At 38.4% G+C, this 17,115-nt stretch overlaps 1 protein-coding gene and 1 long non-coding RNA gene across 4 annotated transcripts; one reads left to right on the top strand and one right to left on the bottom strand.

The window, feature by feature from the left end:
* The first annotated feature begins 2,467 nt into the window (after positions 1 to 2,467).
* Positions 2,468 to 5,161, top strand: LOC113704851 (uncharacterized). The gene is made up of 6 exons (XM_027226722.1): positions 2,468 to 2,564; positions 2,966 to 3,177; positions 3,313 to 3,395; positions 3,501 to 3,648; positions 4,094 to 4,213; positions 4,571 to 5,161. Exons 1-6 carry the CDS (start codon positions 2,468 to 2,470, stop codon positions 5,159 to 5,161), a joined length of 1,251 nt encoding a protein of 416 aa, XP_027082523.1.
* An 8,604-nt stretch (positions 5,162 to 13,765) lies between these two features.
* Positions 13,766 to 16,622, bottom strand: LOC140013057 (uncharacterized). 3 transcript variants are annotated; one of them, XR_011820132.1, is made up of 7 exons: positions 16,345 to 16,622; positions 15,739 to 16,246; positions 15,078 to 15,197; positions 14,902 to 14,961; positions 14,728 to 14,811; positions 14,535 to 14,643; positions 13,766 to 14,445 (listed from the first exon to the last, which is right to left on the bottom strand). It is a non-coding gene; the product is annotated as an uncharacterized lncRNA (long non-coding RNA). The 3 variants fall into 3 exon arrangements; XR_011820131.1 differs by having other exon boundaries at positions 14,535 to 14,811; positions 15,739 to 15,902; positions 16,179 to 16,246; XR_011820130.1 differs by having other exon boundaries at positions 14,535 to 14,811.
* Between the last annotated feature and the right edge of the window lie 493 nt (positions 16,623 to 17,115).

The raw sequence follows: 17,115 nt of genomic DNA, 5'->3' as shown, positions 1-17,115 counted from the left end.
AATATAAACTAATCCTCTCACTCTAGTTAAGGAACAACAGAGGTTTTGGTTCACCTAAAAATTGTGAAATCGATTTAATTTTATCTTTTCTCTTTATTTATTGGTATTCACATATTCCTTAATTGCAGTACTTATGATTATTTAATTAATTGATTGTCTTGGATTCGGATAATTAGTTAATTTGATAATCTATTGTCAATTAGAGCATTAAATCCGTAATTATTTAGTTGCCTTGAATTAGTGACAACTGGCATGATTAAATTTGTGTCAGAGGGATACGTGGACTAATCTGAAATAACCCTGGTAGTGCGTTATTTGATTAGAATAGGGTTCCTCTAATACGTAAGGCAATTGGGGAATTAAATCTTATGGGCGTACCTAAGATTATTTCTCAATTAGAGCAGTGATTAACGGGCGTACCTTAATCACCAACACAGTAAGGAGGGGTTGACTGTCATCGCTTGTTTGGCAGTTATAACCTATTTATTAATAAATAATTGGAATTGCTTGTGCATCGATAATCAGTTAGATGAACCATTGCTGAAATTATTTCTTGGCTAGACTTTTAGTTATTATTACTCTGATTTTAGTGAATTGTCATTTAATTTTTAGTTGATTATTTTATTTTTATTCGAACCATTTACTTATTGCCATTGTTATGAAAAATCCCCTATTGTTTTTTGAACATCAAAAAGAGACAAATATCTCCAATCCTTGAGAATACAACCCTACTTACACTGTTTATAAATTAATAATTATTTGTGAAAAAGTCATCCCACTCGGCCCACTCGGGTATATCGGATCAAGCAAACTCTTCGGAAATAGGGTGAATCAAGTAAAACATTGTACACCTAAAGTCCCTGCTCCAGTACTTGAATTGGGATTTGATTATTTTAATTGGCAACTAGGTTTAATTTTATTATTGCACAGGCATCGACAACCTGTCAATTTTTTGCTCTGTTGTCGGGGACTGGCGCTAGTTATTTGTTCCTTTTTAAGTTCATTTTTGCTCTAATTCTCTGGTACTTTTCGAGTGCATGCCTCGTTCTTCTCGTACAGGTGAATTAATTTTCGACCCCGAGATAGAGAAGACCACGCGTAAGACAAGGAAAGAGACCCGACAACTTAGAGAAGAACACTCCAGTGCTGCATCTCTGAGTTCTGATCCAGAGATTGAACCAACAGATTCGCTTGGTGATTCTTCAAGTGATTCGGATCGAAAAGAAGCCACTATGGCTAATGCCCGAACATTAAGGAGTTGGCTGCTCCTGATTTAAATCAGCAGCCTTTATGCATTACTTTCCCAAGTTTAAATGATAACACTCCATTTGAATTAAAATATTGTCTAATTCATCTTTTACCATCTTTTCATGGTTTACCAGGTGAGGAGCCGTATAAGTACCTGCAAGAGTTTGATGTCGTTTACAACAGCATGAAACCCTCGAGAATTACAGAGGAACAGATAAAAATGAGAGCATTCCCTTTCTCTTTGAAAGACTCTGTAAAAGACTGGTTGTACTACCTATCACCAGGTACTATCACCACATGGGACCAATCGAAGAAATATTTTTTAGATAAATATTTTCCTACGTCCAGAGCTGCAAGTCTAAGGAAAGAAATTTGCGGTATCAAACAGCATCCAGGGAAGTTGCTCTATGATTATTGGGAGCGATTCAAAAAATTGTGCATTAGATGCCCCCAATACCAAATAAGTAAGCAATTGCTCATACAATATTTTTACGAGGGGCTACTTTTCTGAGACAGGGGCATAATTGATGCTGCAAGTGGAGGGGCACTGGTGAACAAGACTCCTCGACAAGCGTGGGAGCTAATTGAAGGAATGACTGAGAATTTGCAGCAGTTTGGTACGAGGGAAGATGTCCTGACACCCAAAGTGAATGAGATAGAGACATCTTCCATCCAGCAGCAATTGACAGAGGTAACCTCCTTTGTTAGGCAATTAGCTGTAGGGAATGCGTCACAAACCAAAGTGCGTGGAATTTGCACTGCTATGGGTCATTCTACAGAGATGTGCCCAATGATCCAAGAAGAAAGTGAGGAGCATGTGAAAATGGCTGGTCACGCGTCCGCGCCAAGGAAGCAGTATGATCCGTATTCAAGTACCTACAATCCTGGTTGGAGGGATCACCCCAACCTTAGCTATGGAGAGAATAGACATTCTAACTTTATGCCAAATAGACAACAAGGGCATCAACAGCAGTACCACCCTCGGCCACCACTACCCCCTTCAAACTCAAGTCCGTCCATGGAAGAGATAATGAAACAATTACTTGCTAACCAATAAAAGACGGATTCAGACCTGCAAAGTATGAGAAATCAAATGAGCCAGATGCAATCTATGCAAAATCAAATGAATCAAATGGCCATCACGATCAACCGCTTGGAGTCCCAAGTTCAATGAAAGTTGCCATCTCTACCTGAGTTGAATTCGAAAAATGTAAGCGCAATGACCTTGAGGAGTGACAAGGAGGTCCAAGGACCCGAACCTGTGATCCCTAAGAACAAAGATGAGGAAAATATCGAAAACGAGCTTGAGAAGGAGGGTAGCAATGACAAAAATTTAGCAGTACTCCCTGACCCGGTTCCCTTTTCTAGCAGACTGGAGAAATCGAGGTAGCAGGACAAGGAAAGGAGATCCTGGAGGTATTTCGCAAGGTAGAGATTAATATTCTCCAGCTAGACGCAATCAAACAAGTGCCGGAGTACGCAAAAGTTTTGAGAGACTTGTGTGTCAATCGAAGAAGGTTGAGGGGAGACGAAAGAATCATCGTGGGGGAGAATGTGTCAGCGGTCTTATAAAGGAAACTCCTACCAAAGTGCAGGGACCCAAGTATGTTTACTATCCCCTGTAGGATAGGTAATACTTTGATTAGGAAGACCATGTTGGACCTAGGAGTATCGATCAATATAATGCCAAAATTTATTTATATTTCTCTGAATCTAGGTCCATTAAAAGAAACTTGGATAATTATTCAATTGGCTGATCGAACTAATGCATATTCTGATGAGTTGGTTGAAGATGTGTTGGTTAAAATTAATGATTTAGTATTTTTAGCTGACTTTTATGTACTTGACATGGATGATGATCTCTCCCCCGATATCTCACCTCTGCTATTAGGTAGACCCTTTTTTAACACAGCACAGACTAAAATTGACGTTAATAAGGGTACCTTATCCATGGAATTTGATTGAGAAATTGTTCATTTTAATATCTTTAATACTATGAAATATCCCTCAAATTCTAACTTTAGTTCTGTTTTTTCTGTAAGTACTATTGACCTTGCGGTGCAGGAAGTGTTTGAAACTGTTGGTAGGGATGAGTTGAAAGTTGCTTTAACCAAGCACTTAGAGTTGGAGACAACTCCTGAGATAAAGTGAAGTGAGGATTTGAAATACACAATAGGGGTATTATACTCGTTGCCAACTACAACGAGAAGGTATGAAGTTTCACCTATTTTTATTCTCGAATCTCACCAAAGGGTACTACCATCTGTGGTGCAGGCACCGGTGTTGGAGTTGAAACCCTTGCCGAAGCACTTGAAATATGCGTATCTGGGCGACAACGAAACACTCCCGGTGATTATCTCAACTGCACTCTCGAAAACCCATGAGGAGAAACTAATCCGGGTCCTTAGAGAGCATAGGGTGGACCATCACCGACATTAAGGGAATCATTTCCTCCGTCTGTATGCATCAAATGAGGTTGGAAGAGGATGCCAAACCTATTCGATAAGCTCAAAGGAGGCACAATCCCCTCATGATAGAAGTGGTGAAGAAAAAAATTTTGAAGTTACTAGATGTGGGGATCATCTTTGCAATATCAGATAGCCCTTGGGTGCGCCCGGTCCAGGTAGTACCAAAGAAGGCAGGAGTGACAGTGAAGGCCAACCAAACGGGTAAGTTCGTGCCAGTACGCAAACTCACGGGATGGCGACAGTGCATTGACTATCGCAGATTAAACGCTGTCATGAAAAATGATCATTTTTCTCTTTCTTTCATTGATCAAATGGTTGAGCGTTTAGCTTGTCGTGCTTACTATTGCTTTTTGGATGAATTTTTAGTGTATTTTCAGATAGTAATTGCACCAGAGAATCAAGAGAAGATGACCTTCACGTACCCGTTCGGGACCTTCGCATATAGACGGATGTCATTCGGGTTGTGCAATGCACCTGCAATATTCCAGAGATGTATGGTAAGTATCTTTTTAAAATATGTAGAGAAAATTATTGAAATTTTTATGGACAATTTCAATGTGTATGGTGATAGGTTTGATACCTGTCTAGATAACCTGAAATTGATCCTAATGAGATGTATCGAGACTAATCTTGTGTTTAACTGGAAAAAATGCCATTTTATGGTTGAAGACGGGATAGTCCTAGGTCATGTGGTGTCTTCTAAAGGTATTGAGGTTGACAAAGCTAAAATAGACATTATATCTGCTTTACCTTACCCCATAAGTATGCGAAAAGTGCGCTCTTTTCTTGGGCATGCAGGTTTTTATCGGAGGTTCATCAAGGATTTTTCGAAAATTGGAGCCCCTTTTTTCCAGATTTTACAAAAAGATGTGACCTTCGAATTCGATGACAAGCGTGAGAGAGCCTTCGACAAGTTGAAGGATCTATTCCAGCCTCATGACTGGAGTTTTCCATTTAAGATCATGTGCAATGTCAGTGATCATGTTGTAGGAGTTGTGTTGGGGCAAAGATTGGGAAAGGCAGCTCATGTCATCTGCTATACATCCCGGGTCTTGAACGGAACTCAATTAAACTACTCCACTACTGAGAAGGAGTTTCTTGCAGTTATTTTTGCCTTAGAGAAGTTTAGGTCATATTTGTTAGGTGCTCAAGTTATTGTATTTTCTGATCATGCAGCGTTAAGGTACCTAATGACCAAGAAAGATGCAAAATCGAGACTCATAAGGTATATATTGCTCTTACAAGAATTTGACCTGGAAATAAGGGATAAAAGAGGTTCAGAGAATCTAGTAGCCGACCATTTGAGTCGCATACCAGTTGAAGGTGAGAATGAGCCATTGAAGGATGCATTCCCTGAAGAACACTTATTTTCTCTCAATTCTCAATTGTCTTGGTATGCTGATCTAGTTAACTACTTGGTAACTGGTAATTTTCCTGCAGGTTAACCAAAATCGAAGAGAGACAAATTGAAGAGCGATACCAAATATTTCATCTGGAATGATCCGTACTTATGGAAGAGATGTGCAGATCAAGTGATGAGACGATGTGTAAGTGAGGTTGAATTTCAATCAATTTTAATTTTTTGTCATACTTTTGCCTGTGGAAGTCATTTTGGACCCAAAAGAACTGCTCATAAGGTATTAGAAAGTGAGTTTTATTGGTCTTCTTTGTTTAAAGTTGCGTATGTGTTTTGTAAGTCTTGTGATCGATGTCAACGGGTAGGTAATATAGCACGTAGAGATCACATGCCCTAAGTCCCGTTGATTTTTGTCGAAATTTTTGATGTATGGAGTATAGATTTTATGGGATTTTTTCCTACCTCATTTGATTTTGTATATATTTAGTAGGCAGTCGATTATGTGTTTAAATGGGTAGAGGTTAAGGCCACCCAAACTAATGATTTGAAAGTGGTTGCAGATTTTATCAGGTCTAATATTTTTGTGTGTTTTAGGATGTCGAAAGCCATTGTTAGTGACAGGGGGATGCATTTCTGCAACAAAATCATAGCCGCGGTGTTTCGCAAGTACGGCGTACTCCATAGGGTCTCTACATCGTACCACCCGCAAACCAATGGTCAAGCGAAAATATCGAATAGAAAAATTAAGTCCATTTTGGAGAAAATGGTGCGACCCAATAAGAAAGACTAAGTCAAAAGTTGGAAGATGGTATTTGGGCCTATCGAACGGCGTACAAGACCCCCAAAGGGATGTCACCCTATAGATTGGTATTTGAAAAGCTGTGTCACCTTCCAGTGGAGTTCGAGCACAAGGCTTTTTTGGGCGATTAAACAGTGTAACATGAATCTAGAAGAGGCCGGTGCCCAACGAAAGTTGGATTTGCAAGAATTGGAGGAGATCTGGAACGAAAAATGCACTAATTTACAAGGAGAGGAGCCGGACATTTCATGACCAACAAATCTCTAAAAAAACCTTTGAAGTTGGTCAGAAGGTTCTCCTATACCAATTCAGGCTTAAACTCTTCCCAGGTAAGCTACGTTCCCGTTGGATTGAACTTTTATTGTCACTCACGTTTTTCCATATGGTGCAGTTGAAATCAAGAGTGCTAAGACAGATAATAAGTTTGTGGTGAATGGACACCGTTTCAAACATTATTACGAAGGTTTTTCAAGTGGAGAAGTAGAGATGATAAGTCTAGATGCACCGCCGTGCCCCACTTAATAAGTAGTCCTCAACTATGTCTAGCCAAAAACATTAAAGAAAGACGCTCAATGGGAGGTAACCCAATTTCTTTTAATTATTTGTTCAGTTCTGTTTGATAGCTTAAATATGTTTACCCTGAGTTTGATTGATTTCTGGTTTCAATTTTCGTTTTTGATGACTCATAGGTATTTCTATGACATGACGCGCCTGCGTCATGTCATATGGAGAGCTCATGGTCAGAAGGGTTTTTACCTTTTTGACGTGGCCACGTCATGTCGTATGGAAAGCTAATGGTCAGAAGGGTTCTTGCCTTTTTGACGTGCCCACGTCATGTCGTATCGAGAGCTCATGGTCAGAAGGGTTCTTGTCTTCTTGACGTGCCCACGTCACGTTTACGAGAAAGGTAAGTATGAAAAACCTCGAGAAAAATTTTCGATTTCCTGTTAATCTCGGATTTTTTTTAATTTCGAAAATAAGCTTTGTTAATAATAATATAAAAAAAACAAAACGAAAAAAATTTATTTTCTTTTTACCGTAGCTAGGTTTTTCAAAAAAAAAAAAAAAAACCTATCTCTTTTTTTTTTCTTCTTTTTCTTTCTTTCCTTTCCTTCTTCATTTTTCTTCCTTTCTTCTTCTTTCTTTCTCTTTTCTTTCTTTCTTCTCCGCTGTTTCTTTCTCTTGTTCGACTGAAACCATTGGCCGCCACCATCTCCTCCCCTTATCAACGTTGCGTGCCGCCGCACCCACCTCGCTCGCCCCTCTCTCTCCTCGATCCACAGCCGCGCGCCTCTCACTCTCTCAACCCACAGTCGACCAACGCTGTGCGCCGCCAATTGCTTTGCAAGCTGCCGCTTGCCGCTGAGTCGCCTTGCTGTTTGTGCGCCGCTTCCTCCCTCAGGCCAACTAGCTCGCCCACCAGCTGGTCCACTGCAGTTCCATCACATGCCTCTCTCTCTCCATTGCATATCCACCTCGTGCCCGAACCTCTCTCCAGCAGTGCGCGTCCACCCCAGCTCGGTCGCCACTAACTCGAGCGCGCCACCATAGCGCACCGCCACTCCACTTCCTCCAGCTCTCTCGCTCTCTGTAGCTAACCACCCATATCCACCAGCCCAGCCACGTGTTTCCCCCTTTGTCCACGTGCCTCACTCCACCTCGCCCGTTGTCCGCGCATAGGCCACTGCTCCTCGTATCGCCGTTGCGCGCTGCGCCCATCTCCGTGGTTGCGACCTTCCCTCGTGCACTGTCGAGCAGCTCCTACCAGCGCCTCCCTCGCGACTCTTTTTCTCTCGCTCGCCGCCAGTGCCAACCGCATGCCGCTACCTCCTATAGCCACCGCCGCAATCGTGCCGTCTGCAAGCAAGCATCTCTCACCAACCGCGGCCTCTGTCCCCCTTTGTTAGCCACCATCAGTTCCACCTTCTTCAACTATTGGACAGTGGAGAATCATGACCTTCATTTGGCATTTGAAATGGAATTTCTGGATGCGGACTGCTTGGAGAGGATGGAAGTTCTCAAGTACGTCGATGGTATCTACCGATTCACTGACCTGGGACCGCCTGACGTTCCCCCGTGATTCTCTTTTGCCCGTTCTTCCACTGCTGGTGCTGATCCTGGCCCATCTACCTCCGCCCCTAGGGGTGTGCATCGAAATCGAAAGTAGTAATTTGAAAGTTTGAAATCTAAAATTTTCAAAATTTTGGCTTCAATTTTTTCGACCGAATTCGATTTCGAAATGGCTAATTCCGATTTCGAATTCGGTATCGAATTGAATTTGGAATTCAGTGAATTCCAAATTCACCGAATTCCTTTTTTTTTATTTTTTAATCTTATGAAGCTTCATCAGATTCATAAGATGAAGCTTGAAGCCTTTCCCAGATAGATAAAGTTCAAGCAAAGGCAAATCACAGTTTATTTAAATAATCCCCTATGAATCTTTCACCAGCAAAAGAAGCTCCAAATTAAAGAAATAGGGAGGACTGAGGAGGAAGGAAATCAATCCCTTCCGAAGGCTCCAACAGCTGCCAGCAGACAGTAGTACCTTTCTATCGCCAGAACCAGCGTCTTCTTGGCGGATAAAATGCCCTTCTGGCTTCTCCAGCCGCGGCTCACCACCAGTCACTCCACAATCCCAACCGAAAAAAAAAGCATTCAAACCCAATAAAGAACATGCTGCTAATGTTCAATTAGACTAGTAACTATAAAATTTATAAAAACAAAAAGGGGAGAGAAGTTCCCTCAGTCACCGCCGGCCTTCTGGTAAACATAGGTGAGGCCACACTTGCCGCATCTTCTTGGTCTTAGTGTAGATCTTCTTCTTGCGCTTCTTGGCGCCACCACGGAGGATGAGGATGAGGTGGAAGATGGACTCCTTCTGGATGTTGTAGTCGGCTAGTGTACGGGCATCCTCAAGCTGCTTGGTTGCGGCGGCGAAGATGAGGCGCTGCTGGTCCTCCGGCTGTGTTTCAAGTATTTCGAAGTTGAGCTCCTTCTCGGCTTCTCGAGTCTCGGAGGCAGTGGAGGCGGAGCTGTGGAGGAAGGGTTTTGGACAGAGACAATTTGAGGAATGAGGAATTGAGGAATGAGGAAGAGGCGGAAGATTAGGTTTTGCAATTTGCAATTTTGCTTTTTTGTCTTTTTGGGAGTTGTTTTGCAATTTAACTGATTATCTTATTATATATATAATATATTGTTAAAATATTATATTATATATATAAATATTATAAATCGAATTCGAAATTATGTTTTCCTATTTCGAATTCCGAATTCGAATTGAGAATCGAAATCGGAATTCGAAATAGGAAAACATATCGATTCTCAATTCGAATTCGGAATCACCGATTTTAAAATTTATGTTTTCGAATTCGACCCGATTTCGACCAATTCGAAATCGAAATTACTGAATTCACTTCCGAATTACCGAAATTCCGAATTCGAAATTTCGAATTCAATTCGAAATCGATTTCGAATTCAATTCGAAATCGATTTCGAAATCGAAATTTTTCGACTTTGCACACCCCTATCCGCCCCGCCGCTTCCGTCCCCAGGGACTGCTGAATGGCAACAACTCCGGACGCAGGTTCAGAATTTGGAGGCTCGGATGCTCAACATCGAAGCCAATGTGGCTGGCATGGCCCAAAATTTGGCGCAATTTATGCATCATGCGGGTCTCGCTCCTTCATGTCCGCCTTGCCCACCACTTTGACCCGACTTCAGGGAAGTTTTGTTGCCTTTTCTCCTACGTTTGATGTTTATTTGCTATATTGAGGGCAATGCATCATTTAGGTACTGGGGGGGATCAGTTGTGGTTCTAGTTGTTAGTAGTTTTTAATTTTTAGGTGTTTTTCTTTTATTTCTAGTGTTATTTGTTTATCGTTCATTTTCTTTCTTTCCTTTTAGTGCTTAGCTCTCATGTGAATACCAAGGTTTGATGTTGGGTTATTGACTCTAATTCTACTATTGCCAAATTTTAATAATAAAAGTGTATCTAGTTAATATGGTTGAATCCAGAACGTCTCTTTGGTGAATGTCGGTGATTGCTTGACTCTTTTGATTTCTTTGTTAATTCTTCTAGGTACAGGGAATGATTGTTCGCATTTTTATGTGAATTGGTCCGGTATTAACTTTAGTTCTCCATATTTGAAGAAATGAGGCTAGCGGCTGCTATTATTGTTTTCTTTTGCTATGTTATTTTGAGTTATTGTGTTATCTAGCTGTAAAATAAAGTTGACTGTACTCCGCTAGTTATTACTACTGAGTAACTGGGAATTTTCACCAAAAGTGTCGATCCTCGCGTCAAAAGATAATAATTTCTATGAGTACGTGGTTGTAGAGCGATAGGAGCTAAGTAACCAGACTCCTTCATCTGAAAAATGTTAGAGTTCGCGTCAAAAGGTTCCAATGACTGGAGACTAAGTCTTTTGTGTTTTTTCTTAAAACAAAAAAAAACAAAAAACAAAAAAAAAAATAATGACAAAAAAAGAAAAAGATTATAGGTTGTGTTAGTATGTGATAGAAGTCAGCTTGCCGACTTATGAATTTAATGTTGAGATTTTGGTTAATATTTGGATCATTTGCTAATAAATGTTGTGCGTCATTTCTTTTTCTTAGATTAGTTAATTTGGAATTGAAGGAGTTTGTGGTTTAGAAACTAATCGGCGTGATGTTTCTCGGATTTTTATCACTGATACTTGATATATGATTTTCTTGGTATCTTGGCAATATGATAGATGGAGCATGACCATTGTCAAATATTGGTGCTTGTTTACTGTTCTCATGCTTGAGAACAAGCATGATTTAGGTGGGAGAAAATTGATAGGTTACAATTTTATCATTTATTTTATAATTAATTTTCCCTATTACCTGACCCGATGTGGATTAATTGTTGAATTTTATTCACTTTTAATATTTTGTATTTATTTCAAAGAGTAGAACGAAAATATAATAACAAATGCTAATTTGACAGGAAAGGAGTCCAAGTCACAGAGCTTACCCCAGGGGCATTGTTGACAACGGAAAAACTTGGGCCCATTTCGGTAATTGCTGAGGAAGAAAGCACGGGCTGGAGTCTTATTCCCTTGGGGAGCCGCCGCACATCGGGATGGCAATTAGATAGAAAATTAGAATGAGGAACAGAAAATGAGCACCATCCTTTGAGCTTTGCTTTTGACTTTTCCACTTTCGTTGTTTTCTTAGTAGTTATTCTCCATGCATGTCAGGAGAAAAATGGAGAGAAGTTTGACTTTCCTTCCTTTTAACTTTTAGCAGTTTCTTTTTCTTTCTTCGGAAGTCAGACGAAGTGAACGATTAACCACTTTCTGTAGCTTGCTTTTCTTCTTGATTGGAACGAAATCGAATTGTCCCAATTCTCACAGTCAATGGCCGCGACTTTTGCTTCAATTTTGTATGGATTTTTCGCACCAAATATAAACTAATTCTCTCACTCTAATCAAGGAATAATAGAGGTTTTAGTTCGCCTAAAAATTGTGAAATCGATTTAATTTTATCTTTTCTCTTTATTTATTGGTATTCACATATTTCTTGATTGCAGTACTTATGATTATTTAATTAATTGATTGTCTTGGATCCGGATAATTAGTTAACTTGATAATCTATTGTCAATTAGAGTATTAAATCCGTAATTATTTAGTTGCCTTGAATTAGTGACAACTAGCATGATTAGATTTGTGTCAGGGGAATACGTGGACTAATCTGAAATAACCCTGATAGTGCGTTATTTGATTAGAATAGAACTCCTCTAATACGTAAGACAATTTAAAAATTAAATCTTATAGGCGTACCTAAAATTATTTCTCAAATATAGCAGTAATTAACGAGCGTACCTTAATCACCGACACAGTAAGGAGGGATTGACTGTCATCGCTTGTTTGGCAGTTATAACCTATTTATTAATAAATAATTGGAATTGCTTGTGCATCGATGATCAGTTAGGTGAACCATTGCTGAAGTTATTTCTTAGCTAGACCTTTAGTTATTATTACTCTGATTTTAGTGAATTGTCGTTTAATTTTAGTTGATTATTTTATTTTTATTCGAACCATTTACTTATTGCCATTGTTATGAAAAATACCCCATTGTTTTTTGAACATAAAAAAGAGACAAATATCCTCAGTCCCTGAGGATACGACCCTACTTACCCTGTTTACAAATTAATAATTATTTGTGAAAAAGCTATCCCACTCGGATATATCGGATCAAGCAAACTCTTCGGAAACAGGGTGAATCAAGTAACCCATTGCATACCTAGAGTCCCTGCTCCAGTACTTGAATTGAGATTTGATTATTTTAACTGGCAACTAGATTTAATTTTATTATTGCACAGGCATCGATAACCTGTCATCCGACTACCATTTTCATCCTTAAACTACACTTCATTCTTTAAACTGTAAATTTCGTCCCGCTTAAATACAATTCTCGACGGAATGCTCAAAATTAATAGAATAATTTCCATATTCCGTTAACTTATCATTTTAATTAAAATTAACCAGATGTATTGGGACATAAATGTCAATTCAAAAACCCTTAAAACCTCTTAAAAATTAAACGTATTTTCTTTTTCTTCCTTTGTTCTTACATTTTTTCATTTCCTTTTCTACTACCACACAGAAGGTACCACCATCGTTGCACCATACAATCAATAGTTTAGGCCAAGTCTAACACCGAAATCAATAATATGCATATCTCTGTATCTCCATCATTGAAGACCAATATCCACATAATCATCCGCTACAAAACGTATCCAAAGGAAATTAAACCCCTATATCCAAAAAAAAGTCCCAACTAAAAGAATTATTCTCAACCAAAACAACAACGATGGTACAACTAATGTTGCAGTCAACGTCAAAATTGATGAAAAATAAGGGTGTGATATGAAAAAAAAATAATTTTTCCTAATTGCATTTGACTTTTTGAATTCATCGATTAATTTTTTTTATTTAACCAATTTCATGAGTAATCTTTTTTTTTTTCAACAACCAAATTTCATGGGTAATCTAGGTTTGAAAATTCCAGCATCGTTAAATTGGTTTCGTGGCTGTCATTTGAAATCCTTAGTACCCTTAAAGCTTAATGATAGCAACTTTTCATCTCTGCAAGTTGGATGTCAAAAAACTGGTCTAAAAAACACTATTCTATAGCAGTACTAAAGTTTAAAATACCATGGTCATTGAGATCTAAGACAACAGGATGACTACCGAGTTTACTTCTTGTACAAGGAGGCCCATAGTCATTAAGATTTAAGACATCAACATTAAAACAGCAACTATCAACTACGGAGTTCACTTCTTGTACAAGCAGGTCTAAACAATGGCCCATAGTCATTAAGATTTAAGACATTGCACAGTACATCTTTTTTGACTTGGTAAGAAGACCTTTAAACCGGCATTTCAGATTAATCCCATTGGAAAGCGCATAATTGGCGAAATACCGTTTTTTTTTTGACAGATGGCAACTATCCTTCTAAATCTCTCATACAAGCATATATATATATATATATATATATATATATATATACATATACTAGAGATTTACTGGCTGTGCAAGGCACAGCCAATGCCCAATATATTGTGTCGAAAATATTGAAAAATTTCCTGGTATTCTCATTTCTCTGAACAATGATATGTAAATTCTTGCCAAGTTGTATGTAGTGTCCACGCAAATGCATAACTCGTAGAACTGAAGCACTGAAGTAATTGTTAACTTAATTGGATTGCTAATTAAGCTGCTTAATGGGCGAGACCACAGTGGTAAAGTTCACTAAAAATTTTATGAGGAAGACATTAATTTTTGCTCTCATATTTTAGACATCAATCAATTACTTCTCATATTGGCTGCCAAGGAAAGACCTTAAGAAGAGAGGTAAATCTCATGTCATTCTGAACCATAATGAAGTGCTTGCATACTTCCACATAAACCACGAAGAGTCTGGACAAAGGAGCACATACGCAATATGAAAAATAAACAGGAATGATCACAAGATGCATGCGTGTGAGGGTATCCTCCAATTGCTCTTTTTTTACAAAACCATGCAGCTAGAAATGCATACCATATATTAGATAATGTGTCAAATTGAATAATTTAGATAATGTGGTGCTCCTGGATGAAAAGCCAATAAGCTCCTGGATGAAAAGCCAATAATACATAATTGATATTAGTAACAAGTAACTTGAGGGTATTTGTTGGGTAACACCAAAATACCAGCACCTTGCACACTGGTTTTACAAAACAGTAATGCTAGCTTTAATATCACTTAATAATACTCTGCTAGTCAAGTGGCACACATGAAATTTTAAGGTATATCTCAGTTAGCTAGGACTATCTACTTGAAATCAAGAAAAGAAATTACGTCAAAGAATCAATTCATTCACTCACCAACTAAAGGCAAATCAAACCATAATAAATAACATTTTAAGAACCACAAACACAAATATTTAAATTGTAAAATATTACCTTCTCTGTGGGGTTTTGGTAGGTCCTTCCTCATTCTCAGAAGTTTCTTCTTCATCTTCGGAAGATGATTCATCTGAGCTGCTTATCTTTGGTTGCACAGGCTGTCAAAGTTAAATTCATGCATTGAACATATAAGTGAAATGTTAAGGTCCCACAAAAGTCAAATGCCATTGATAATGTATCTCGCTACCTTGTTTGCTTTTTGCGGTTCCTCATCAGAATTTTCATCTAAACTTTCCTCTTCACTACTACTTTCTATTTTCCCCGCCTACAGCACTGGATTTCAGAACACCAGTGGGCTAGAGAACCCCACAAATAAATAATTACAAAAGCCAATTGATATGATAAAAGGCAACAAAAATGCATACTTGAAAATTACATACGACAACTTTACTCTTCTTTTTCTGAGGCTCCTCATCTTCACTTTCCTTATCAGAAGTGTCTTCCTCGCTACTGTCTTTATTCAGCTGCACTTGCAAAGCTAAAATAAAAAATGCATCCGATACCAGTCAAAAAAGCATGTCCTCTTTAACTCTTTAAGCATGCAAAGCTATTACCTGCCTGTTTTCAGCTGCAGAGGATGGCCTCTTGGGAGAAACAGCTTTAGGAGGTGGTGACTGCCATTTGATAAAGTAGCAAAACAAGGAAATATCAGGAATTAGAAAACAAAATGTAGAAAGAACCAGAATACCTCTCTAAAGGAATATATGTCGTCCATATTTCGAACAAATACCACGAATTATGAAAAAACTGAATGACAAACTTGTCCGCAGCCATGCGTAAGCTTCACAATAACTTGAAACTTAAGCTCAGCCATGTTCTCACATAGAAGTGTCAATTTCAAGAGAAAATCCTGTACAAGGAGAGACAAAAGCTAAACGTACAGTTATCAAACAAAAACTCATAAAATAATATCTGACAAACAATAGAGAATCTGATCTGCTTAACGGTTAATTACTTTTAACAGCAAGGGGAAGATTTTTGGCAGCGTTGGGCAAATTAGGAGGCAACGTACAAGACCTGTTCTGTAATTTTATACACGCTCCCAAAATTTTTTTTTTGAAGATATGAACTAAAATTATGTTCACATGTTATAAGGTTCATATAAGCAAAAATGTTTGAAGATGCACATTGAGAGTTACTCTTCAGAATCATCATAAAAAAGCTTTTTCAGCCTAAGCTTAAGCAAAAGAACACAGTTTCTAGCTAATGGGGTGGAAAGACAAAATAAATTAGGGGGAAGAAATCCAAACATGCCCTGAATTCTCTGTTCACTCATTTTTCTATAATACCTAGACAGCATTGATGTCTTTGTACCAAATTATGTAAGGATTAAAAGACAACTACACAATTGCTCATAGCCCCAACATTATTGATTTGAAAATCTCACCAACCTGATATCTGAGTCCGAATCTGAATCATTTGTTTCATCATCTGAATCAGGTTCATCAGGAGACTCAACTTTCTTTTTGAAATCACCTGCAGGCTGGGCCTTAATGGCTGCTGCTTTCTTAGTTGCAGGAACATCATCTTCTGAGGAGCTGCTATTCTCCAAAACCTGTTCTATTATTTCCTGTTGTTATTAGTAATGATAGCTGATGGTTTAGTACTCTTAAACTTTTCATTCTGTCGCCCTAGGGTGCATGAAAATATGAATTTTATGCAATCAGCTTGTTGTAACATGTAACAGGAACCCAGCAGACTTTTACTATTAAATGGCAGAACTTACAACCTATGGACTTAATACTCGCAAGAGAACTTACAACTGAGAAGGAAAAAATGCAAGGATAAAAAATTCAGTTGACAAGTGATAGGTGAAACCAAACGAACTTACAACTGAAATCTGTGAACGCTAAATCAGAAGCTCTTCGGCACCAATTCTTTGAAAATGCAATTAAACCCCTAAAGAAATTTGGCAATCAAAATGAAAAGTATACAGATTATCCAATCTCTTGAATACTCGTAGGGGAAAATATTACACGCGGAAAATGAGTAATTACCTTTAGTAGGAAACATTGCAGAGGAAAATGAGGAAGAACCGTGGAGTTTTTTGTGAGTAGTGTTTGTGTTCCTAATGTATATAGAGACACAAACTTTATTAGTTGTTAGGAATTTTTCTTTCACTGTCGATAATTTGCGAACTGGCCAACGAAAAGGAAAACAAAAGGACAAACAATGGTATTAGCCATCATGAACACAATAGATAATGACGCAAAATGGATGAGTTGTTAGAGATTTTTCTTCTCACTCTTGATCATTTCTCAACTGGCAAACGAAAACAAAGGAAAATGACAAACCTATATTCCTAATAATGGGTAGAGATCATACCTCATACTTGACTTTGGTGGAACAATCCCACAGTTGGGATATGGATGGGCAGCCATAATTGACTCTCTATGGAACAATCCCACGGTTGGAATATGGATAAGCAGCCATAATTTGGGGAAAAAGATCGTCAAATTGTTGACCAAGTGCTGGAGGAGTTCAATTGGTACTTTAGCTTGTTGAAACCAGAAAGAAAATGAAAGAGAGAGAAAGGAACGGAAGCAGAGAGAGAGGGACAAAGGAGAAAAAGTATAGTTGAACATGAAAACAAAATGAAATCTGAAAACATGCTTCTTCTGAAGCAAAAAGAAAATGAAGTAGAACCACTGGCAAAGAGAGGAGTAAACAGTTCGCTACTAGTGGAAGAATTGAAGTAGTACTTTTTTTCGTCTGAAGCAAAAAGAAAAGAAAGCCGAAAGGAGAAATAAAGAAACGGGAAACACAGA

The sequence above is a fragment of the Coffea arabica genome, chromosome 8e (genome assembly GCF_036785885.1).
Source record: "Coffea arabica cultivar ET-39 chromosome 8e, Coffea Arabica ET-39 HiFi, whole genome shotgun sequence".
NCBI lineage: Eukaryota > Viridiplantae > Streptophyta > Magnoliopsida > Gentianales > Rubiaceae > Coffea > Coffea arabica.
The sequence above is the reverse complement of the archived record's forward strand: the minus strand, read 5'-3'. Positions and strand labels throughout refer to the sequence as shown.

Excerpts from the sequence above, each read along its gene's own strand:
- LOC113704851 (XM_027226722.1), top strand. The coding sequence starts at position 2,468 with ATGACCTTGAGGAGTGACAAGGAGGTCCAAGGACCCGAACCTGTGATC. Across the intron at positions 3,178-3,312 it reads CAGCACAGACTAAAATTGAC|GAAGTGTTTGAAACTGTTGG; the intron begins GTTAATAAGGGT and ends CTTGCGGTGCAG. Across the intron at positions 3,649-4,093 it reads ATGAGGAGAAACTAATCCGG|ATAGTAATTGCACCAGAGAA; the intron begins GTCCTTAGAGAG and ends GTGTATTTTCAG.